Raw genomic sequence first — 25813 nt, 5'->3', positions numbered from 1 at the left:
TAATTCTTCGTAATAGGCCCACATGAAAAAATAAAATTGTGTTCTCTGAGAATGTAATTAAACTTACTTCACTCACATTCAGGAAATTCAGAGCATTCCCCCTCATTTTCAATCATCAAACTATTAGCCACAGGTATCTCGTTCAAGATTTCCCTTGCAGCAGCGTAGATAAGATTTTCAGCTAGGGCGGATAAGATTGTCAAGTATCTTTTATATTTTTTCTATTCAGCAATATTCTAACGCTCCACTCCAAGTACGCAAAAGGTACACTCACACTTGAGACAGGCCGTTCTAGCCTACAGCACCTAGAGACATTTCGGTTCTAGCAGCGAGTTTTTAACCAATTTACAAATTGTCTATCATCATGTCTTATCAACTATATATATATATATATATATATATATATATATATATATATAATTGTTTTTATATTTAAGCAATACAAATCATGGCCGAACACATTAAAAGAACCATGGGAGGGCAAAATAAATACCACCATTACTAAGGAAAAGATGTCCAAATTTTTTTTATTCCTATTCTTAGTGAGTAAATTGAAAGTAAAATACTGTTTTTGTTGAGAGCTGCAACATATTATACTATAGTGCTAGACTGTACACCAGATATTTCTGGTACAGAGCAAAGGTTTTGTACAAATTACATACAATAATGGAGAATGGCTTATAAAAATTTGCGAATACTTTCTTGGTTTCGTACCAGTAAAACACATCACTGGTCTAGCTAGAACTGACAGAAGTAATAATTAAACAGCTAAAAGAAATGAACTATCAAAGATATGAAGGGCCAAAGATATGACAATAGTTCCAATATGAAAAGCAAAAATAAGTTCCCAAGCCTTCTATATTCCTTTACTAAACTTTGTCGTTAACGATGCAGCCACATCATCTCAGTCCACCGTTTCAATTTTTTTTATATATAGTTAAAAAAAAGTTTCTGACTTCTTTTCTGCGTCAGTTCAACGTTGGGCCATACTAAAGGAACATATTAGCAGCCTCACTTTAAAACCATTCAGCACCACAAGATGGGAGAGTCGAGTTGATGCTCTGACTCCACTTAGATATCAAATACAGATTTATGATACCTTACTTCAAATAAGTAACGACAATATAATAGATAGAATGATCGCCCATGATGCTCTGTGTATAGCAAACCAGCTGCGTGGCTTTACTTTCTTTACTCACTCGTTATGTGGTATGACTTTTCACTCCACATAAACATAGTAAACAAAAGTATCCAACGCATTGATTCTCATGTGTTTGATCCAGTAGGGTTTCTTTAAAACAAATCTGAGAACTTTCAGAGAAATGATGCAAAGTTTCAATCTTACTTAGTTGATGCGATTGAGTTGGCATCAACATTAGATATGGATGATCCATGGATAGGTAATACAGTGCAAGCTCAGAAGTCGAAAGAAAAGACAGTTTCAATAGAAGGCAGAAGATGAAGCTATTGAAGATCCACAAACAAGATACAAGATCGATTTTTATTACAAACTTCTAGACGTGATTCTGTTAGATTTAAGAGAAAGGTTTGAGCAACTTAAACATCACAGCGAGTATTTCGATTTTCTTTACGATATGAGTAATCTGAATGATATGCCACCTGAACTTTTGTCTGAAAAGTGCCTGCATTTTAATACGCGAAGAATCAAAAGATATTAACCCCAGTGATTTGAAAGACGAACTGAAACTATTAACCGCTATAATTAAGAATACAAGTTCACCAAAAGAGACTAACATTAATTAAGGAATATTACTTTGCTCCCTATGTCAGTGTTGCATTTATGATTTTATTTACCTTACCAGTAACCGCGCAAAGTAGAGAAAGAAATTTTTCGAAACTTACTCTAAGCTTATTAAAAACTATCTACGTTCTTCCACATCCCAAACACGTTTAAGTGGTCTAGTGATGATATCAATGAAACATTAATTGGCTGAAACATTGGACAACGCGAATATGATAAAGGAATTTGCTCATATCAAACAGGAAAAGTTTTTTTCAATTAAAGTATGTTAAATTTGTGTATTTCTATTGTGTTTCAATACATTATAAGTCTTAAGCTAATTACTTACTTTTGCCGTAATATTTGATTCACTATATTATCTTTTTGCTCCACACTCTATTGGAAACACCTTTTGATATAAAATAAGCTTAAAAATTAAAATTCTTAGTCGGACTAAAGCATATATTTGAAAAAAAAAAACTATGCCCTGCTGTATATCACGTACAGCGAAATCGATCATACTGAATATTGTGCCATGTATGGAGTCGTTTAAATATTAAAGCATTCGAGAGAGGTGGTTCAATTTTTTGTTTCCTTTTCCTTTTCATATATGGTTTTAAATATAGTATCTTACTTTTCTTAATACCTGAATGTCTTCTGTCAAAATAAGGTTTGTGGATTAAAGGGGCGGCATTTGAAAGTACCGCCCAGGGCGGCAAAACTGCTAGCGCCGGCCCTGGTGCAGGTTGAAAAGCGTCTCTCTGCGCAAGAACCCTTCTAGAAATAAGGGAATATTGACTTTTGGATGTGTCTAACTGCAGTGTTAGTGCTCGTGATGATTGACAAGTGAGAGATATGAAATCTGTATTAAATTCGGTCCAGTGGTTTAGTTCAGTAAAAACATATTCTCAAGCATTAATTCAATTGACAACAACAATGAAACGGACAGTATCATTCGTTAATATTTAAATCAAATCAGCTTGTTTTAAACTATTTTAAATTTAATTAATATAATAAGCACAATTATATCAAACAATGGCAGAAAGAAAGGTTACCAATAAAACAGAAGTAGGAGAAGAGGCTCAATATGCAACGAACATTCATGATGCGGAATGCGAATCGGATACCTCTTGCCAGAAAGAAAATCCAGGTCCAAATTTGGACACATCTAACAAACCAGATGAAGCGCAATGTTCATATTGCCACAAATATTTTCTAAGCCGACGAGGTCTAGCCATACACACTAGTAGACGCCACCGCGAATCACTCAAGAAAAATCAATCTTCTAATGCGAAAAGTGCCATTACTTATATTCAAATATATTAACACACGAAGTGATTGATGAAAATTCAACGGACTTAACAGCTAAAATAGGCGAACTGTTATTTTTTTTAAAGTCCCACATTCCTACACTCCGACGAGTTCCCCGAGGCGCCAGACCAGCTACGGCTCACTCCTTACGTGAAGTTCTACAAAAGGTCACGAATACTAATAGTATTGATGCTTGGCTAGATCTTTTAATCTTCCCTTATGTGGTTCTCTGTATTCCTCCGTATGCCGAAAAAGTTACCAATCTCACCACATGGGTGAAGCAAAGACTACGAAACTGGTCGGATAATCATCGAGAAGCTTTGTCAACCGAATTCATTAAATTATACAAAGTACGTGATTTGTCAAAATCCGCATCATTCCACAGAAAGAACATTGAAAATAAACTATCGGACGGTGATGTTAGAGGAGCAGTAAGACTATTAACATCCGAAGACTCGATAGCAACTCCAGATAATTCATTGTTAGAAGCACTCAGAGCAAAACATCCAGCTCACTCACATTTATTAGCTATCCCTGAACCTCCAGAGGCATCAGCAACTAAAGTATCATCAACGGAATTATTGAAAGCAATTAAATCTTTTCCTTCTGGAATGGATAGCCTCAGAGCTTTAATTCTAAAAGATTTAGTTTTATCAGACGATTATGAATCTAGAGATCAGCTTACCAATGTTATCAGAGAAAGGTTACACCTCATTATATCGGGAAATGTACCTACAACATTAAGACCGATATTCTTCGGTGCGTCGTTACTTGCTCTTAAGAAAAAAAGTGGAGGCATTCGGCCAATAGCCGTGGGCAATATTTGGAGACGATTGCCAGCCAAAATAATCTGCTACAAGATGCGCGAATCACTAATCAACATACTATATCCACATCAACTAGGAGTCTGCGTTCCATTTGGGGCGGAAGCCGCAGTACATGCAGCCCGCATATATTATTCTACTTTGCACACCCAAGTGAAAGCATTTTCAAAAATCGATTTCAGAAATGCCTTCAATGAATTAAATCGTGATTCCATGTTGCTATCTGTTAAAAACAATTTTCCATCATATTTTTCGTACACCTCTCAATGCTATTCTCAACCAAGCAACCTATATACAGGAGATAACACTATTCTATCACAGCGAGATGTTCAACAAGGTGATACGTTAGGTCCAGCGCTGTTTGCTATGACTCTCCAACCAATTTTTAATAATATAAACGCAGAGCTGAATGTCTGGTATTTTGGATGATGGAACAATAGTTGGAAATACAGACGTAATACTACAAACATTAGACAACATTCGTACACATGCTCTTCGGTGCTACAGAAGAGCAAATTAAGAACCTCTATGATATCTTTAATAAATCAGCACCTGGTATGCAGATCCTTACATCAACTAATGCAGAGCTTTTAGGTTCAGCTATCTCAACAGAGGCACGTAGCAAAATGTTACTAGACAAAACCTTCAAACTAGAATTTTTTTGTCACGACTTTTCAAGCTTTCAGCCCATTCTGCTTTTTATCTATTACGGGCTTCATTTGGAATGCCGAGATTATTTTATTTCCTCCGATGCTCTCCATCTTGGAAGGAAGATGCTCTATTGGAGAAGTATGACGATACTCTTAAAACTGGTCTGGAATCCCTCCTCAATTGTTCTCTTAATAACACCTCTTGAATACAAGCTTCTTTACCAGTCAAAAATGGAGGTCTTGGAATCTGTCGCACCACAGATATGGCTATTCCGTCTTTTTTTTTTTTTTTTTTTTTTTTTTTTAAGCGTCTTCCTACGGTGTAAGTCAAATAGTTAGTTCTCTTCTTCAATGGGATGACGACGAAATCACCAATCCAGATGTGATAGATTGCATAGCTAAACGGACAAATTTAGTTGGGTTAGACCCTCCGGCTCTCGAAAATCGAACTATCAGTCGGCTTGGGTCGAGCCCATCGTTAATTGCCATGCAGCTTCTTTATTGCAGACTACAAATAACATTGAAGATAAAGCCAGACTTTTAGCGGTCATGTCCCCAGAAAACAGAGCATGGCCTCAAGCTCTACCATCACCATCTCTGGGCTACATCTATCCAATGAGAGCTTCCGAGTATCAGTTGCACTACGGTTGGGAGCAGATATGTATAAACCACACCACTGCCCCATTTGTAACACCTTTGTAGATAAAAAAGGATTACACGGTTTGTCGTGCAAAAGCAGCGTAGGGAGACACCCACGTCATTCAAGTGTAAATGATATAATATTAAGAGCATTAATATCAGCAGGGCTTCCAGCGGTGAGGGAACCGATTGGATGCAGCCGATCTGACGGAAAAAGACCCGATGGTATGACATTAGTACCTTGGAAGAAAGGAAAGGCATTGATTTGGGACTTCACATGTTCAGACACCTATGTATGCCCCCTCCAACCTACAATATGCCTCAGTACAAGCTGGACTCGTAGCTGCTCGAAGAGCAAAAGAAAGAAGGAATAAATATAGCAATCTACTCGATAACTATTATTTTGTCGCAATAGCAATTGATTCGAGCGGTTCTTGGGAAGAAGGAGGCCTCAAATTTATAAAAGAAATCGGTTCCCGTCTATCAATTAAATCAGGAGATAATCGAGCAAAAAGTTTCCTGATTCAACGCAGAAGCATAGCCATTCAACGTGGGAACATGTCGGCTATAATGGGAACGTCACCCACCAGTAAAGAGCTAGAAGAAGTCTTTCTTCTGTAATTGCGGAACAGGGAGGTTAGGAGTAAAAACAGACATCATTGGTGCATCAATTTATGTAGCAACCGAGCAAGGAGTATGAAGAGACAGCTCACAGACCATAAGTTTATATGAAAAATTACGACATGAATGCTGTACCGTACGTCAAGAGAGTGACATAACATGACTTTGAAAGCAGAAGATTTAGTATTACCTGTCGAACAATATGGCAACAATGTACCGAAGAATAGATTCTACATATTCTACAGAATAGATTGCATGCTAGATTTAGAATAGAATACAAAATTAAATTTGCACGCTTAGAAAAGAAAATCACTCATCTAGGTGGTACCTTTGTTTTCAATAAACGCAAACCAACAAAAATAGAGTCCGATTCACCTGTAGAATTATTTGTTAACCTTACCGATATTGACATACCTAAGAAATTCTATCAGATTTTTACCTTCCGCTTTCCATTCCATTGGAGGAGATAATTTATTCAGTAGAAAAAGCCATTGACCTTGCACCTGATATTCATTCCGCGCAATCTATTAGAAATGAATGCTTGGCCAATATCAATACTTTTTTATACCCATACAAAAAGGTAGGACCATATCCAAAATCCAGAAATGTACAAGGGCTTATTACACAATTTAGAATATTTCTTAATAAAAACGATATCTGGTGTTTAAAGGCTGATAAAGAAAACCAATATGTTGTTATGCCAAAACAAAGATATGCTTCCGGTATTTTAAAAATAGCACAAAAATGTAATTTTGTTTCATATCCCTGTAATCCGTTATCACAGGTTATTAAGAAGGTACAGTCGACAATTGATTCTTCACCACTTTTAACTTACATTGAAAAAGATATGATAAAAATACATACACCTAGTCTTCCCATTATTTATGGTCTTCCGAAGGTGCACAAGCCTGACATCCCCCTTCGTCCGATCATATCAGGTTTCAATCATCCAGCTTATTTACTATCAAAATGATTATATAAAAAACTGAGCAGTTACAATAGTGGTTTTAAATATGTTGCAAAAAACAGTCTAGACGTAAAACAACAATTATCATCATTTGTAAATGCCAATACCATTTTACTTGCCTCCATAGACGTTGTTGATATGTATCCGTCCATATCACTGGAACTTACTATCAATAGTACTCGATCCTGGTTATTACAAAATGGCGCTTCTACCTATGAAACTAATTTTTTATTACAATTACTTGAGGTTTGTTTAACAACTAATATATTCCAATTTGAACATCAAAACTTTTCTCAGAATGATGGCTTAGCCATGGGTAACACATTATTCCCAATATTGTCAAATATAGTTTTAAATCAGATTGAAACGTCTATTTTACGACAGGACACATTTAAATACGTTAGATATTACCGTTATGCTGATGATATTTTACTACTTCTTCGTGACGAAAATACACTTACACAAATATTTGAACAATTCAACAATCAGCATCCTAGGCTGAAGTTCACCCTTGAACAAGAATCTGACAACTGCCTTTCATTTCTAAACCTATTGATTACCCGTTTACATAATTTATTACAAAAGTATACCGCAAACCCAATGCAGGCACTACTTACATACATCAACAGTCAGGTCATCCGCCAATGTACAAGGACAATATTTGGAAGAACTTCTTTCGTAGAGCATTATTAATTTGTGACCGTCAAAAAGATCTCAATGAAGAAATACAGTTTTTATATAAAATAGGACAAGAAAACGCTTATAAGCTATGTATTTTACAAAAATGGTTTAATCAAACACGTAGATCGCTGCAAGTTTCCAAAACGGTAACTTCCAAAGAAGCACAAATTTGGATTTGAATTCCTTATTTTCCACAACTTTCAACAAAAATTCAACGTATTCTTGCAAAGCATAACATATCTGCTTCAAGTATTCCCCCCAAAAGTTTACAAAAACATCTCACTGGATTTAAAAGCTATTTTGTCGATCCATTAAAAAAGGCAGGTATTTACCGCGTCCATTGCGAATGTGATTCCTCATACATTGGCCAAACTAAACGTAATATTAACACGCGTGTGAAGAAACATGTTAGACAATCAAAAAAGTCACAAGAAGAAGGCATGTCGGGTTTAGCGCTTCATCTAAAACAACATTCACATAATATAAAACAGGTTAAGGTAATAGGTTCAGCAAAATTCAAAAAAATAAATAAATAAATAAATAAATAAAAATAAAATAAAATAAAAAATAAAAATAAAAAAATAAAATAAAATAAAATAAAATAAAAAATAAAAATAAAAAAATAAAATAAAATAAAATAAAAAACCCGGGAAATTAAAGAATCGTTCTTTATTCATAAATACAAACCTGCATTGAACCTTGATACTGGCAACATTGATCGAACTTGGGTACCTATTTTTGATGCATACTTTGGATCTGGCAATAGTGGCCTAACATAGACACCGCGTTCTTTTTTATTCAGTTCATTCTTTTTTCACTCTGCTCTGTTCATCTCAGGATCTTTTTTGTACGTTACTTTTATATAGTGGTATGTATTCCTGGTTTTACTCCTTTTATCTCCTTTCCGTTTTAATCCTTTTTATCTTGCCACTGAGGACGGAACCAGCTGAGAGTTCCGAAACGTCAAAATCTTTAATTTTTTCAAGGGAGGATTCATTGGTAAGTAGTCCAATTTTTTGTTAATTTTGAATATCCCCCCATGTAATTATAATTATGTACATAATGTTTGATATGTTATTGTATTGTTCTAATATTTAAAAATTGTAAAGTATATTAACCATGTTAATTAGTTATTTATTATCCGTATTTGATTAATTAATTGTTATCCATAAATTGTAAAAGTTCTGTAATTAATGCACAACCAGGAGTAAAAATTTACTTTGTTAAATAATAATAATAATAATAATAATAATAATAATAATAATAATAATAATAATAATAATAATAATAATAATAATAAATTAAAAAACAAAATAAAAGTATCAGGAAAAAGAAAATAACAATGTTGGTGGTGAAATGCTATTCGTGCAAAGCTATTCCTCAATTACTGTGTATAAAAATTGGATTTGTTAAAGGTATCGTATATTAGCATCCACTTTCCAGTGACGGTATGTCTTGATCACCGAAAAACCAGACGCGATATGTCTTAATCACTAGAAAACCAGCAGCGATACGGCATACCACTGCATACCGTTTCACTTCGACCACTGATCACAAAACTAAAACCTGTTGTTTGTTTTGAGTTTCGTATACGCTATAATAACTTTAACAAAAATATTTTAATCTCTAACCTGTCCCTTAAATGTTTGTATTTAAGTCCAAGTGTTAGACACTCCGCTTCATCTATCCTGCTCCCTTTCCCCGATTTCAGAGGATATATAACTATCTGAGATAATTTGCCAATCTGTCGCCATTTTTCAGGGAACTTCATTCGACGTCGCCACCAAATAGAGAAGCCCACTGTGAGAACTATGGCTGCAAGACTCACTCCCAGTGTCGTGTTGTTCACAGTCATCTTTCAAATCTGAAAATTACAAATAACATTGAAATTACTTCAGATAGAAAGACATAAGAGTATTAACACTATTCATGATGTGGAAGATTCATGATTAATATTATATCGAAAGTTAGATGAAAGCAAGCATACGGTGTTAACAATTTACATGAAGTCGCAATATTGTAAAGGCATTTATTCTTAATGTTTAGCAGTAAGATTGAACATGTATCATCTAAATATTTTGTTAATTTAACACACACTACAAGTTTGAAGATATAGTGTGACAGATTTATTTCATAAAAGCTGTTATAGTCTAAAAATGACATAATCGGATATTTTTTTTTTCTTTTTAATATATGATCAGGGTTGGCTGGTTTAAACCAAGGTGGTTTAAACCAGCTTTTTTTTTAAAAAACAAAAAACAACTGGTTTAAACCAAAAAACGAAAAATGTTCCTAAAAGTGTAAGTGTTTGTAAAATCTTGATGAATACACATTTGTGGGTTATCACGTTTCACTCCCGTATATTATTCGTATTATACTCAGACCTAAATTCTCCATTCATTACTCAAAGAGATTATGCTACAAAAGCAACTTTTTTTTAAAAAAAATATAAGTTTATGAATATTTCTTTTGTGTTTTTTTTTTTATAGTTTGTTATTATTGTTATGCAATTGCAATCAAAGTGATTCTAAATATTGTTTCGATTTAATAATGTACTAGCTGAACCTGCGCTCTCTACACAGCGCATCATTCGCATATGAGCATAAATCTTCTTCTCATTCCTCACAACATATGTACATGTCCCTTTACAGACACAAGTGAAAGACGTCTTGATTTAAAAAAATCAACAAGGGGTATCATAAAGGAGAGATTTTTTCGATTATTTTTTTTCAATATCTCGCACCGTTTGCAAGATTTGAGCCTACTTCCGGTTGGAGTTTCTAATTCATGTATGACCAGTGTTTTCCTTCTTCTTGCATGCAGTATCTAATAAGCAAATATATTACATATACAATTAATTATAATGTCAGTTATATATGGTGCTCATTGGGCAAAACATACAAAAAATAAAGATTTATCTTAAGACTCAAGAAATGGTTATCCTTCTTTTTCACTATTATTTGGCCATGGAACAAACGCCTGAGACATATACAACATCGTGGTGTTGGAATGTATAACGCATAGGATATGATGCTTTAGTTTTTTTTTTTTTTTTTAATTTCAACGCTTCCAGCGTACCCTAAAAAATGTAATAAAGAAATAATGGCCATGTTTTTTAAATATTCAATTAGAACTGGATAATCTACGCAAAATTTCCAATCGATCAGTGAAAACCTACTCTTTCTAGAGCCTGTAGTTTCCGAGATCTCATTGTCGAAAGGATTGCCCACAAACATATAAACATAGTTTAAAAGAACTCGGAAGATGGAGCAGAACTCACATGCATTGATTTTAGAGAAGGCTTATTAAAATACAAAGGCTTTGAACAATAATTTTATATCATAAACTTTATGAAAAAGATATAGTTAACTAATTTAGACTATTTAAAGTACAAATACTTAAAATGTTTGTCTCTGTTAAACATGAAATCACACATAGCCGTAAATGAAAGATTTGAAAGCTAAAGTTATAGGTTGGAGCTCAAGCGCTTTTAATTGCTATTGCAGCATTTTAATAGATATATACTATTGATAAAATACATTGAAATGCAGTACTTTGGGGGGGGGGGTATACAAACCCCACGAGAGGCATTTATTGAAATCAGAAGTATCTTTTGTAACTATTTATGTATAAATGAGTCAGAGCCAAAGTGGACTCAAATACTTCGTATCTTTATTCACTTTTCTTACTGATATGCAAATTAATGAAAATGAAATGAAATCTTAAAGTTTAACGTCCCACGGTTATGCCAGTTAGGCTAAAGGATACGGTGATAATGAGAAATGAGTGTAATGGTGGAATGAAGAAAGTGGGAGGAAACGGGAGAACCCCGAGAAAACCCCATGAGCACGATGTTTGTCCACCACCAAGTCCATACGGCGCGAGCTGGGATCGAACCAGGGACCCCAAGCACCGGAGGTGAACGCTCTACCACTGAGCCACTGCGCCCCTGATATGCAAATTAAGTCGTCGTATTTCTTTAACTTGGACTAATAAAAGTCGTAGTGAACTAACTTGGACTAAATTAGTTCTTCTGTACTCTGCAGTACTTTGAAATTGTCCATATGTAATTCTGCATAATGGTTTCACTTGTGCAACTGATTATCTTTTTTTCCTTCTGAAATGACTCTTGACAATTATATTAGCAAGTATGTAAAGATTAGTATAGTCGAGACGTTCTATTGGTCTCCAACCGGCTTCCTTTGTACTCAGGCAGAAAATTTACCCTGACCGCCTTCATAAATAACACTCCAAACAAGCCATAAACGGCACGTGTGTTGTGTCGAAGTTTTGCGTTGTTGCCATCGCTAAACTTATATTAACGATGGATACATTAGGCCTATATAATAATAATAATAATAATAATAATAATAATAATAATAATAATAATAATAATAATAATAATAATAATAATATCACTAACATAATAATCATTAAAGGAATCCTATGTAGTAGTGTGAACAGGAACGGTTCAAGGATGGACTTCTAGGAGTGACAGCGAAAGATTGTATTTTTTTTATTGGGCTTTTGCAGCAATGGTGCCTGTACATTGGGGGGGGAGGGGGAGCAACCTAACATGTTGGGTTCGTACAAACGTTATCGTTATGGAAGTTATACGATATTAACAATATGCTATATCTATTAAGAGTAAAATAAGCACATATCATGAAACTAATGATTAATTTCTTTTTTCATTACTTCATATGCAAATTGAATTGAAATGAAATATTTCAGTTTAACGTTCCACAATTATGTCCTCTAAGCTAAGGGAGACGGAAGACTAAGGCAAGTGAATGATAATGGAAGAATTGGTGGAATGAGAATGTGAGAAAAACAAGAGTACTCCGAAAAACCCAGCAACACGATGTTGTCTACCACAAACTTGCTTGGCCACGGATCGAACCAGGGACGCCACACACCAAAGGCAAGCGCTCTACCATTTTTTTTTTTTTTAATTAACCGATCATGCCTCAGTTTCCTGAGCAAAATCTGCAGTAGGAATTATTTAATTTGTATCCCATGACCTCCACATGTTTTCTAAAGTAGCAGCCAGCTATCAATAAAATAACGAAAACACACGCGCACACACAGTAAAACGTGAACAAAAGTAACGGAAACAAAAAACAACAAATAATTAGAACAACGGAACCAAAAGTAACGAAAAAACTAGATATAATAGGACTTGAAAATCAAATAGCAACACGCACTGTCTTTCTGCCAAAACTAGACTGAAGAATCAGTAAGCAAGAGGGTGAAAATTGCAACATCGCTTTCTTTTTCAGCAGGTCAACTGGAGGGCCACCCTCAACTGGAAGAACTTGTTGAATTATCCCTCCTATGTAACAAAGAAACATGTGGTTTTCTTCAATGGTGTTCCGCTTCCTTTGCCGCCGCCTGGGGACGATTTGAGCGGCCGTCTTATACAACGTATTTATATTTTTTATCAGGAGTTCTTCGTGAGTGAGTCGGCAGACGTATCACATTTGTGGCCAATTAGTATCGGTTCCGAGTTCAAACGGAGGAAAATTTCTCTCGGATGTAAGCCGAGAAGAGGTTTGGATTCCGCTTTGGGCTTATGTGACCCCTTCTAGCGTAACCCGGTTGTTGCATAATAACACTAAGGCGAAAAAAACTTGTTTCTGTCCATATGTGGTATAAGTACATAGAGCAAATTATTTAAACAAAAAAAAAAAAGTTTAAACAAAAAAAAGTTTTTTTTTGTTTTTCAATAAAAACTATGGTTTTTGCCAACCCTGTATATGATTATATTTTATTATTGCGTTGCTGCTTTATGATTTCGTAGAAACTGTAAATACAAGGTATGTTGGGGAGTTATGTCAGCTTTTCCACGATTTTGGACAGCTCTAGCTCTGAAATTATGGACTTTCCCCACAGGTCCATATGAATTTTTCTCTTATTTTGATGTGAGAAATCACATGTTACAGTTTGTCGGTATAGTATTAGCACCTTTCATATACATATTTGGGGAAGTTACACTTAAGACAATATATATATGGGTGGATCTTTATCTTGCAACGACCATGTAATTTTTAAATTGATAAAAATGAACGAAATTTTACAACATGCAAATATCGACGGGGAAACATTGTTTGACACAGTCCAACCTTAAGATTTTTTTTTTTTTTTAATATAATGGCACTACGTTAGGCAATTACGTATTTCAATTCTACATATTAAACAAGAAAAATCTACGATATTACATTTATTATTCAGTGTTAAAAACTAAGGACATTACAGTATCGAAAACATCCGTAAATATACGAATTTTGGAGGTTTCTACAACAGTAATAAAGAAAGTAAGATGAATGTCTCAACATACATCGGAAGCACCTTAGCATCAAATACTAGACCATAATGTGATGTATTTCTAACGAGGAATAGAAAATCTTACTTTCTATAAAAGGTTTCATTTCGAACAAGTTCTTAGATATGTATCACATCCAATCGTACAGATTGTTTCCAATAAACGTGAAGATCATAATGGTGTTTACAGTAATTTGATATCTCACCCCGTTCCGAAGATATGAAAAAAACATGGGTAGAAATTGTTACACTGTAAAAATGATGTAATTGTGGGAAAACTAATTTGAAAACAGTTGCTTTCGTCTCCTTCTATAACATTACAGCATTAGTTTTAGTAGTTGTAACCACAACAAGTTCTCGCAATTACATAATATTAAGTAATGTTGCAAACTTCACCAATGTTCATTATATCTTCGAGAAGGGTTCAGATATCAAATTGCAATAAACATTATGATTTTTACATTTATTGAAAATCATCTGTAATTGGATGTGATACTTGTTTAAGCACTTTTTCGAAGAACGTTTATTTCTATTCTACTCGGATTTCCAGCCCCTCCCACTCGCGCTTCTCACTCACCAGACCGGCTCTTACCAGGCCCACCAACAAGACACCCATTTATGCACAACCAAATAAAAAAACAAACAAAAAACACACACACAACCATACTCGTCATACGTAGAAACAGAAATAAGAATCAACGGTCAGAAGAGCCAACGGCTAAGTCATCCTCTCCGCCAATATAGACGCAACGCAAGAAGAAGTACCCCGTTTACTGGAGAATCCTCACCCCAAAACAGAGCTACACTTTGGAGAAAATGAAAGTCGTAGCGGATGAAGTTTACGACAGAATCAGAAGATATGATAACATGAAAGCAAACTCAGATTTCCAGCCATAAGAACTACCCCGGAAATCACTACCTAGAACTAGCCTTCAAAGACAAGATACACGCCGGCATATTCCAAGTTGCATGCATAGAAAATGAATTCATTCCCGGCTCTTTCTACGGCTGGTCATACAAATCAACAAAAAGAACCACGACCAGTGGCGTATTTAGGGGGGGCTTCCGGGCTTAAGCCCCCCCCCGAAATCTTACTTACTATAGTAAAGTATATGAAATATCTTGCAGAATTTTCACATTTTCAGGCAAAGCCCCCCCGAAAGAAAATCGTAAATACGCCACCGACCACGACAGTAGATGAACAAAACACCCCTCCTACAAATAACCACGAAGAGACACAGAAGAGTCACAAAAAGAAGAACACGAAAGACATGCAAACAGAAAACACTAACACACAAATACAAAGAATATAGAGTCTGAAGATAAACAGAAAACGCACACAAAGAAGAACAGAGCAGCCAACAGCGAAGAACTCAAACACTGTAATGAACACAACAAGAACAGTAACGTAGCGTGAAGTTTTGAAATGGGTAGGCTGAAATTAGATTCGTAGCTAGAGGGTGGCTAGGAGGGGCCCAATCCCCTGAAACTTGCATTTTTTGTTGTATGTATATATGAGCGTAAAGTGAATTTAAGTTACCCACAAAAAAAAAAAAAAAAACTATCCCGACCTTATTTAAACAATCACGTCTTAGTGTTCTGACTACGCTGTAATACTTGATAGAAAAATGCTAATTCATGCAATATATTTTTCATACAATACAAAAAAACGTATAAGAGTGGTTCTGCTTCATATTTCCCTTACACATACGGTTTCTTTACATATGCAATACTCGCATATCACACATACACTGTATTACTGTTTGAAAGAAACGAATAAAAACGAATAGCTATGGGACGATCTTAAGTGTAACTTCCCCAAATCATAGACAAACTTAAGCACTTCACCCACAACAACACATATCAGCATACTAATGGAAAACAATGGAGCAGTAGCTCACAGTCAATTGATGATTTTTACAGAAAAAGCTATTTTTAGATTGAAAGTATGAAAAAAAAACTATAAATCATCTGAGGTCTTCTTCAGTATCGATCTTCGAAAAACTTGCGGATAGCAACGTAACGCAAAAAATACAACATAACTGCTATGTCACTTATCGAAAACTAAAATGTAAATTTTACGCTGTGATAACGCAAACCAGTACGCAATAAGGTCCCTGATGAATTAATACTATTCATAATAACATAACATTTTTATCCTCTCTGTCTCTTTTTTTTCTTGGTCAAAACTCGTTACTGAATGTGAGTTTCTAAATTTCTCATAGTCTCTGTTCTATACTTTCTTCCAAGACCGCATCCTGTCGCTTTTGTTTCGCCAAACACCCGAAAGGCTAGCCTTTCGTCAACATTCGTCCACTTTCGTTGCATCATGAATTTGTGTATAGCTCAAGAAGTTTCCGTCTGCTGAGGATGGCGGGAAAGTGATTGTCACCGCCCCATTCTCCTAATTCCATAAGAGAAGCGGAAGGCTAGCCGCCGATAGCCTTCAATGCGTTCTTGCAGAAGCTTCGCTTCAACTCGCTTGATGTTTAAACAGCGTATTATAAAATAAATCCGTTTTAATAAAATTAATTGTATCAATATCCAAAAGCAACATTTGAGGCTGATGTATAAATAAATGGATAGGCTAAGCCTTATAGCTTTAATGGACACTACGTCCCTGAACAAGAAGCATTCAAGTCAGAAAACAAGAAGTAACATACACCTGTGTAATTAAAGAAGTTATCAAACAATACAACTGCCTCAAATTGAGAAGGAACTAACAAATCTCAACATCGATTTCCAAAACATCACCCAGATCTAGGGAAATAATGGACCTCTACCACTCGTCAGACTATTCTCCACAAACCCCTGACTGGCATCCAATTGTTCCAGACCCAACTAAAGACAGAAGCATAAAGAACAACAGCAAGACCAACGCCATGCTGGACGTGTTACCAGTATGATCATCCCACCCACCTATGCACCAATAAGAAGATATGCTACAGATGTGGAGAGAGCCACGACGTCCACTGCAATGTGCCATCAATCCAAAATATTGTATCCCTGCAAAACAACAGGTCACCGAACTGGACATAGCAGTTGTCCTCGACGTCCTACACAAACTGAACATAACTTCTTTAAATGTCTACCGAACAGTATAAATCAAAAGACAAACCCCTCCAAACTAAAATTTCCGGCTCTTATGAGGGCCAAACACTAACATCCAATTCGGAATCGTCATCATAGACAGAAGAAAACGAGCAGTCAATCAGAGGAGACTTCCAACAGCAAACATAATCAGAGAAGCCGCTCAGGATATCATGAAATGGATGCCTCAGGATAGCTTCAATACTCACTATGACTACTGAGGCCGCCAAACAACCATTGCTATACAAAGCAATACAAAGGGCATCAAAACAAATTCTGCAAAAAAAAAAAAAAAAAAAAAAAAAAAAAAAAAAAAATCTCATCATCACCACTTCTACGCATAGTAACATTTACATAACTCACAAATTAAAAAGAGCCAACACCACCTCACAAAAATACAAAAACAACAGCAACAAATACACAAACAAATCCAAAACAAAAGAACGGTTAGAACACGTGAACACTCACAAAAAGATACAAGCTTTATCTCCCCCAATAAGGGCTCGACTTTCGTACTCTGAAAGACAGTCAAACCCATGGAAGTCCAGTCCGAACAAGAGCCAAAAAAACCGCTTAAAATAAACTATCCACACAGAAAATACGCTTGATTCGAGCCTTCCCTCCACCCTTCTACCCCTTCAGAAAGATCAAATCGCAAAGCACAGAAACTAGAATACGCCGCCTATTTACTAAAAAAAAAAAAAAAAAATTCTACTAACAGAAAAAACTGGATAGAGTAGCAACATTGTTAAAAATACCCCCCTTCTCTTAAGGAGGGGAACCTTCAGTCCAATGATGAACACCTCGAGGTCAGTCTGCTTGGGATTGACCATTCCTCTCTCAGTCGCTAGTTTTAGTGGCAGTGATGATGAGTGTTCAACAACGTCTAATACGAGCACTGTTATTGTATAAGTTCTAATTCCAGCATAAGGCTGCGGCAGCAACCTAAAATATTTGTCATATGAAAGGAGAAGGTGCAGTAAACCACAGCATAGCAACTCGTTGGTTCCAGAAATTTTGTGCAGGTTGTAAATATGTCAAAGATCAACCACGATCCGACTGCCCCAGGTACAGATTCTGACGTCATACGAGACGTCAGAGAAGAAAATCCGCCCACTAGCACACGACGGTTGTCAAACCAACCGACATGTCCTAGTCCACTGTAGTGCGTCATCTTTAAGAACTCGGGAAAGTTATCAGGAGCTACCACATTGTGTCACATGAGTTAACCCCAGCTCAGGTCCAGAGGAGAGTGGATGTATGTCGAGAACTACTTCAAGATTCGCGTGATGTGGTTTCCTGACATGGATAGTCATATCTGACGAAAAGTAGGTTCGACATCCGAATGTGCAAAAACAGTGTTTGAGCAAAGACCAACCTCCATGACTGGTAGTCAAATCATAACATAACGAATTTGGAGAATAGAGCTACGCTCTGAGTGTAGTGGGACTACGAGTCGCTAACTCACTTCGAGTTCGTTCCTAACGATCGTTACTCCGAACAATTGCCACCAAAGCTGTATATTCTGCAACTACGCCAAAAATATCCTGCATTTTTTAACCTAAAGCTTACCGTGCTACAACAGGATAACGCAAGACTACACTCGCCTCGAAAAACGCAACATAAAATTCAGCAACTTCGATGGCATCCAACTGATGCCGCACCCGGCACATAGTCCTGACCTTATCCCTTCGGATTACTACTTGTTTCGGACGATGACGTACTTCCTGAGATCACTATGCTTCACCAACTAGCAATAGGTAAAAACAACAATGATTGATTTTTTTTGCCTCTAACGGTAAGTACGAGTTGTGGAGCTGAGAAGCTGGCAGGAAGGTGGCTGTACACAGTCCAACAGAAGAGACTATATTTAACCTGCTTTCATCGGTTTACTGTAACACATACAGGTATGTTGTGAATCAAAATATTGCAAAATTTATGACTCATCCTTGCAGTAGTAATTGTAAAGAAGTAGCGAGAAACTGTTTCTAATATGAATTCAGCGTCAAATCCTTCTATTACAACAAGTTGCGGACTCCTACTTCTGGTTTCAGTATTAACACAAAACGAAACACTACTGTTAATAGGGGTCCTCGGTGGCTCAGTGGTAAAGCGTTCATCTCTGGTGCGTGGGGTCCCTGCTTCGATCCTAGCTATGAAAAATGAACTAAAACACCGTATGCGTGGGTTTTCTAGGAATTCTCCCGTTTCCTGCCACTTTATTCATTCCACCATTCCATTTATTTCTCATCATCACCGTCTTCTTTAGCCTAGCCGGCATATTAGTGGGACGTAAAACTAATGAAAGATTCCAATATTGTTAATAATCATTCCTCAACATAATGCAGATAGTACGATGCTTCAGAACAGACTTGACTTTGGGACCAAACTTACAGAATTCCGTCACTCCTCTATTGAAAACGCACGTGTTAATATGGGAATGATCTGATTTCTGGTGAACTATCAAACAGTAGAATCTGGTACGAATATAACGCAAAGAGGTATAACTGAAGTTTATTGAAAAGCTTTTTAACTTTTGAAATATGTATCCTATCTCATCTCTCTTTCTATTTTTTCTTTTCTTCTAAAAATGAAATCTTTGAGTTTAACGTCCCACGATTATGTTCTTTAGGCTAAGGGAGACGACGATTAAAGCAAGTTAATGATTATGGAAGAACTAGTGGAATGAGAAAGTAGAAGGAAATGGGAGTACCACAAGTACGATATTGTTCAGGGGCGGATCCAGGGGGGACGATCGCCCCCCCAGAAGAGGGAACTTTATTTTATATATATAAATAAAACCCATCCCAAAGTTTGTAGCCCTTAAAAGTAGCAGTATGATAACCCACCGCCTCCCCAGAAGTCGGTCATGGATCCGCCCCTGATACTGTTCACCATAAACTTACTTAGCCAGGGATCGAACCAGGGATCCCACGCACCAGAGATAGGTGTTCTGACACTGAGCCACCGTGTCCCCTCCTTTTTTTAAATAAATAAAATTAAACATACACAGTCTAAAATGTAGACCTTAGAACAGATAGAAAGATGAAAACATACCTCAAACTAGGAGCCAATATAGCATAAACTAAAAATAGTTTACGTTTGAATGTTTAGAATTATTTCGCATGAATAAGTAAGTTGTGCAGCGAACAACCATATGAGAATTTCACTTTGGAAACTACCATTATGTAACTGTCGTCTGCAGAAATAGTTTTAAAAACATTAGCCTCTTTAGATAAGTGGGAAAGGCAGACAATTGGCCGTTGTGTCGAGTGATCACGTCATTAGCAAAAACAACAGATAAAACTTCCGTCCTTGAGAATGTTTTTCTCCGTTGATGCACTACTGTATGAAACAAAATATACCGTACAGCTGAACATCACTTGACTATCGGAGTTTACCTTTGCACCTACCACTGTACTTTCAGAGTTGATGACCATTTTACGTTGAAAAATAGAATAAAGATTACGGATAACTAGCTGGGATGCTTGTTATTCGCATGGGAAGAATACATTTATGGAATTATTCTTTACAAAAATGAAAATAAACCCCTTATCCCTTTAAGCTACGCATTTTAATCAAAGCAAATGATAAAACCCAGGTCAAGCCATGTGTTGTGTTCAAAATTTTAATTTTAAACGATTGAAACATTTCTCATTTTGGTCATTTTAAAAATAAATATTAAAAAAAGAACACTGGGAAACCTAAAATTCTTAGAGATCTCACCTCCCCTACCCTTCCTAGAGGCGGAAGTGATTAAGCACGTGCTCACTTATTTTATTGAAGAATTTTATCTCCCTAAAATCAGAGGCTTCTGAGATGCTCTATTTTTGTCATAATTTTTAATCTTTATTTCCTCCCCTTCAGATATTCATTTTAATGAATTACATGAGAAAAACCTGGCTTGACACAAGTGCTATGCCCAGAAATCCATTTTAATCAGTTCAGCCGTTTTTTCCCGTAATGATGCGACACAACGTCAATGTCATTCTTATATCTTGAGGGAAAAAATGGAACTTGCCGCTTTTCACTCTTTAAAAGCGGAATTTTCGCCAACGATGGGGCACGTGCCCACTTGTTTTTAATAAGAAGTCTATACACCAAATTTCATCTCTTAGCTAACAATATACTCTTACTTTTTGTCATACATCTTTAACTCCCACTTTTTAGAATATGTATTTTAATGAAAGTTAAATGATAAAATCACAAGTGCTATGTTCCAAAATTCATTTCGAACGGTTCATCAGTTTTCCCGTGGACAGACATCAATTTGAATGTGGAGGGGAAAAATATAGATTTCCCCCTCCTCCCTTAAAAAACGAATTTTCGAATACGCTGAGACACATGTCCTCTTATTTATAACTAGCTGTACGCATCCGTCGTTGATGGGTCTTAATTCAGAACATTGATTGAAAGAGAGGAAAAAGTTCTTACTTCATCCCTCGGTATTTATCCTCTGTCAAGGGCCGCGGTGGCTCAGTGGTAGAGCGTTCACCTCTGGTGCATGGGTTTTCTCAGAGTTCTTCCGTTTCCTCCCACTTACTTCATTCCACCATTTCATTCATTTCTCATCATCACCTTCTCCTTTAGCGCACACGGCATATGCGTGGGACGTAAAACTCGAAGATTTCATTTTTGATTTTTATCCTTTGCCGTTATATTAGCCCGGACAACTATGATATAATGAGACTGAGTTATTAGAAACTGTGAGAAGCGTGCATACATTATTTAAAAAATCCGACCTTCGAGTCGAAAATCGAAAAATGGGCTTCGTACATGATTAGATCTGGTAAACATTTACCTGTGTACAAAATCTAGTGGCTCTACATCACTCCTTTTTATGTAAAAGGATGATGACACACACACACACACACACACAAAATTGTTATTTACGAGGGAGGATCAGAAACTATGGTTACTAGACCGATATTTCTGGAGTTTCGCCTGTTATAGAGGAATGAGGTGTGCGGTAATTGTAATACATAGAGTTAGCGACTATACAGTTTTTCAGCCACCAGCCATCTACCGCGCTAGTTGTAGGTAAACACAAATTGCGACTCGTTTCGAAAACTGGTCTTGCGAATAAGTCCGTTCAGTTATTCGATCTCTGTGGGCGAAACATGTAATAGCGGCTGAAATTCACTGGAAGCTGGTAGAGATTTACGGAGAGACTGTAATGTCTCATCAGCATGTCGCAGAATGGCACGGAAAGTTTGAGGCTGATAGAGAAAACGTCACCGACGAGGAGCGCAGTGGCCGACCCTGCACGGCATCAACAGAATTGAACACAGATCGCGTGGAGGAGTTGATTCAGGACAACAGGAGAATAACGTTACGCCATCTGATGGCAGAACTGGGAATGTTATTCAGAAGCTTTCGTCACATTGTGCACGATATTCTTCAGTACCGAAAGAGGTTAAACACTTCGTGACAACGTGACTAAACAGGCAAAGACAGGATTTTTACTAGGAGAGAGTCTTCAAACTCATCCAACATGCTAAAGTGCTTCAACCGATATGGAGATTGTCTAAGAATGATCTAATGTATGTACTAACTGTTGGCTGTATTGGTTGTATGAAATAAAATATACAGGCTTTGTGAACTTATTTTCTGATCATCCCTCATATTATAACTAATTGTTATTCATATACTGAGTTTAATCTTCCTAACTTGAAGGATTTCTAACCTACTCTATTTGTTGGCATAAACTTTGAATCTCCCTCCTCCCGCCTTGGGATACACATTTTAATAAGAATGGCATGACAAAAATATAGTTTGAGGTAAATACTAACTAAACTATGTCCCAAAATTTATTTCAAACGGTTCAGCCATTTTCCCGTTATGGCGTATAAGACTTTTTTTTTTTTTAATATGTACAAGCGTTCTGCACACTCTAGCATCACAATAGTTTAAATCTGCAAACAAATTGCCTGAATGCTAGCGTCACGCAGCGCAGATAGCGACATCTATTAGTGTGACTGTTAATTATTACGCAGACATGTTTTACTTTTACGAGGTGTGTTCAAAAAGTATCGAACCTATGATTGGCAAAAATGCATTTATTGATTTGGAAATCTGACACACTAATCCCCTTCAAACTAGTCTTCTTAGTAATGCACACATTTCTCCCAGCGCTTCCGTTATTATTGGAAACACTTCCGAAACGCAGTTTTTGAAATGATGAGCAACCATGCTGTCGCATTCCGCATGATATCTTCTCTTGACTCAAATCGGGTCCCTTTAAATGACATTTTCAGTTTGGGAAATAATCAAAAGTCACACGGAGCCAAGTCGTGTCAGTGGGGACTCTGACGACACACAGGAATGTTGTGTTTGGCGATGAAATCCTGAATCAAATACGATTGCGCATGAGTCTCTCCTCTACATCTACACTGAAGGAAGTCTCCCGCGGTTTACTGGTTTACGCGGGAAAAAATAAGATTCGATACTTTTTGAGTTAAATTGACTGAGTTTTACGTCCCGTTCAGGAGCGAGGCTATATGAGACGTGGACCTACTGATTAACGTGGAATCCGAACCACATGAGCTCCCGCCGGGAATCGAACCCGGGTCTCCCACGCCAAAGGCGCGTACGCTAACCGCTTAGCCACTCGATACTTTTTGAACACACCTTATATAATAAGGATGAGTATAGGATGAGACCAAGGATGAAGATGGGCATTCGGCTACATTGGTTTCGTATAGGTGCGTATTCTTGCATGACAACTGATGAACTTCTGTTAAGCTAAAGAGCAACTGATAAGAAAAGGAAATACTATTTTCTACTTTGGATATGCAGCATACGGTCTCTAGACTAAAGGAGATTATACAGTACGTCTACAAAGTCAAGCAGCTCGATGTTTCGAAGTATAGTACGGGACAGAAATGGAGTCTCGTGTGTGCTGAGAAAATTCTGAAGCACCACAAAATAAAAACATTGTTCATCAGTAAATAACAGCTGCTAGAGTTGGAATAACAGTAATTTAATATATAACAATTTATGACTGACTGCAAAATTTCATATCACTGTAAAGTCTGCATAGCCGAAGACAACATACCACAGAAACAACAAACAGTAGACAGGTAATACAAAACGTACGGCAGCACACCGTGTTATATACTAACGATTCTCACAATCTTACAGGTCAGAAGCCACTGAAGACAGTACTTGGTGAGAGACGAAATTGTCGGGATAAATTAAACTCATACTCTAAACTCATTAAGATCTTTTGGGATGTATAAGATAGTTTTATAAAATTTAGGATAAGACAATAAGCACCTCCACCGTATCTAAATTTAAAAGAAAACCAACTGCAGAAAAGTTCTCGAATTAGGTTTGCGCGAGAATTTGAAACTGTCTCGTCTGGTCTCGGAAAAATAATATAAGAAGTACAATTGATAAAAGAACGCCATCCCATTGAACTTTCTCGCTCCCAATTGAATAAATCATACCGTTCTGAACAATTACTACTGAAACATTTACGAAACATTAAAAAAATATATTGTTGGACCTTTTCGGAATCATTCGTTTGAAGAAAACTAACCATATGGGTAAGCTATTTATTCTAAGCTTACTTTTACAGCAAACAGTCAAGAAACGATTTATGCCACCATTTAAGATTAGTAATGAATTGTTTATAAAATACGGATAGTTATCAATTTAACGGAAACACTTGGGAGTTGGAAACATGTCAAATATCTGGATTGGCATCTGTCAGACGCCGATCACAGGGTGTTAGTAGTGGTGTGTTAGAGAAAATTCCGTACAACGAGAGGAGCAGCAGAACAACAGTATGCTGAAAACTGAGCAGACTGTGATAGATAACATCGGCGACTTCTCTGTTTTCAAAAGAGGGCAAGTTGCTGGTGCTCGGTTACATGCTGCGAGCGTGACAAAAGTGACAAATGTGTTGGGTGTGATGCGAGGAATACTATCCAATATGGTGACGAACTATAAAACTCCGTCAATACCTCCTTGGCGAAGATAAAGTGTGTTCGGGAGAAAACCTTCAGTGACAGGTTTCCTTGAGAATTAAAGTGGATTGTCACTCAAAACCGTCGTGCAATTGCGATGTTAATGACAGAGAAGCTCAAGCAATACCTCCATTAGCCTGTGCCGACGATTGTACTTCGTCGCGAGTTTTATGACATAGACATTCGGAATTGAATTACGCGAGCTAAATCAATGATAAACGACTATAACGCCTTTGTGCGACGCCAATGGTGTCGCAAACATGCGAATGATGACTGGAAACGGAACGAAATGAAATAAAATTCCTGGTTTAACGTCAAACGATACGCACCGATACTAAGGGAGACGATTATAATGATAAATGAAATGATGGAATGAAGGAAGTGGGAGGAAAACAAGAAGACTCATATACATGGTGTCTGCCCTCCAGAAATCTCACTTGGCACAAACTGGGACCAAAGATCTCACGTATCAGAGATCAGCGCTCTACCGCTGAGCCACAGCAGCATCGCACTGACGATGGAAACGTCAGACATATTCAGGTGAGTCATCGCTAAAGTTATTGTAAATCGGGTCGTATTTTTGTGTGATGGACGCCAAAAGAAGTGTATGATCCGCAGTGTCTCTGTCTAACCGTGAAATATGGCGGCGGCTTTGTGATACCGTGAGCAATAATATCCTAGTTTTCAGTGGGCTTTGTGTTGACGCTTACCAGTCCCGCCACTGCCCGTGGTTATGTCGCAACTTTAGGGGACTACGTGCATCCTATGGTTCAAATGTTTCCGGTCAATGACACCATATTCCAGGATGATAATACATCCATTCACACGGCAAGAGCTATTGCGGCATCGTTTGAGGAACATCGGGATGAAGTTGAACACCTTCTGCCCGATTCCTGAACCTGAACATAATTAAATGTCTATAGTCAGTTTCGGATGCATGAATCTAGCACAGATTTCAGCTTCCATGCTCTGTCATGGAATTGTGTGATGCT

The 25813-nt window shown here is 36.9% G+C and overlaps 1 protein-coding gene across 3 annotated transcripts in view; it reads right to left on the bottom strand.

The window, feature by feature from the left end:
- The window catches only part of LOC145676502 (mitochondrial amidoxime reducing component 2-like), a 143217-nt gene that overhangs the window by 19766 nt on the left and 97638 nt on the right, over positions 1-25813 (bottom strand). For 2 of the 3 annotated variants that reach the window (XM_081747316.1, XM_081747315.1), the window contains one exon: positions 9066-9298. In XM_081747316.1, coding sequence (XP_081603442.1) covers positions 9066-9289 — 224 coding nt within the window. In that variant the 5' untranslated portion in view covers positions 9290-9298. Of the gene's footprint in view, positions 1-9065; positions 9299-19905; positions 20063-25813 lie in introns of those variants that run through there. The other variant, XM_081747317.1, reaches the window with a different exon arrangement.

Source organism: Thermobia domestica, unplaced genomic scaffold, assembly GCF_964235325.1.
Source record: "Thermobia domestica unplaced genomic scaffold, izTheDome1.hap1.1 HAP1_SCAFFOLD_175, whole genome shotgun sequence".
NCBI classification, from domain to species: Eukaryota; Metazoa; Arthropoda; class Insecta; order Zygentoma; family Lepismatidae; genus Thermobia; species Thermobia domestica.
Note: the sequence above shows the minus strand (reverse complement) of the source record. Positions and strands in the feature narration are given on the sequence as shown.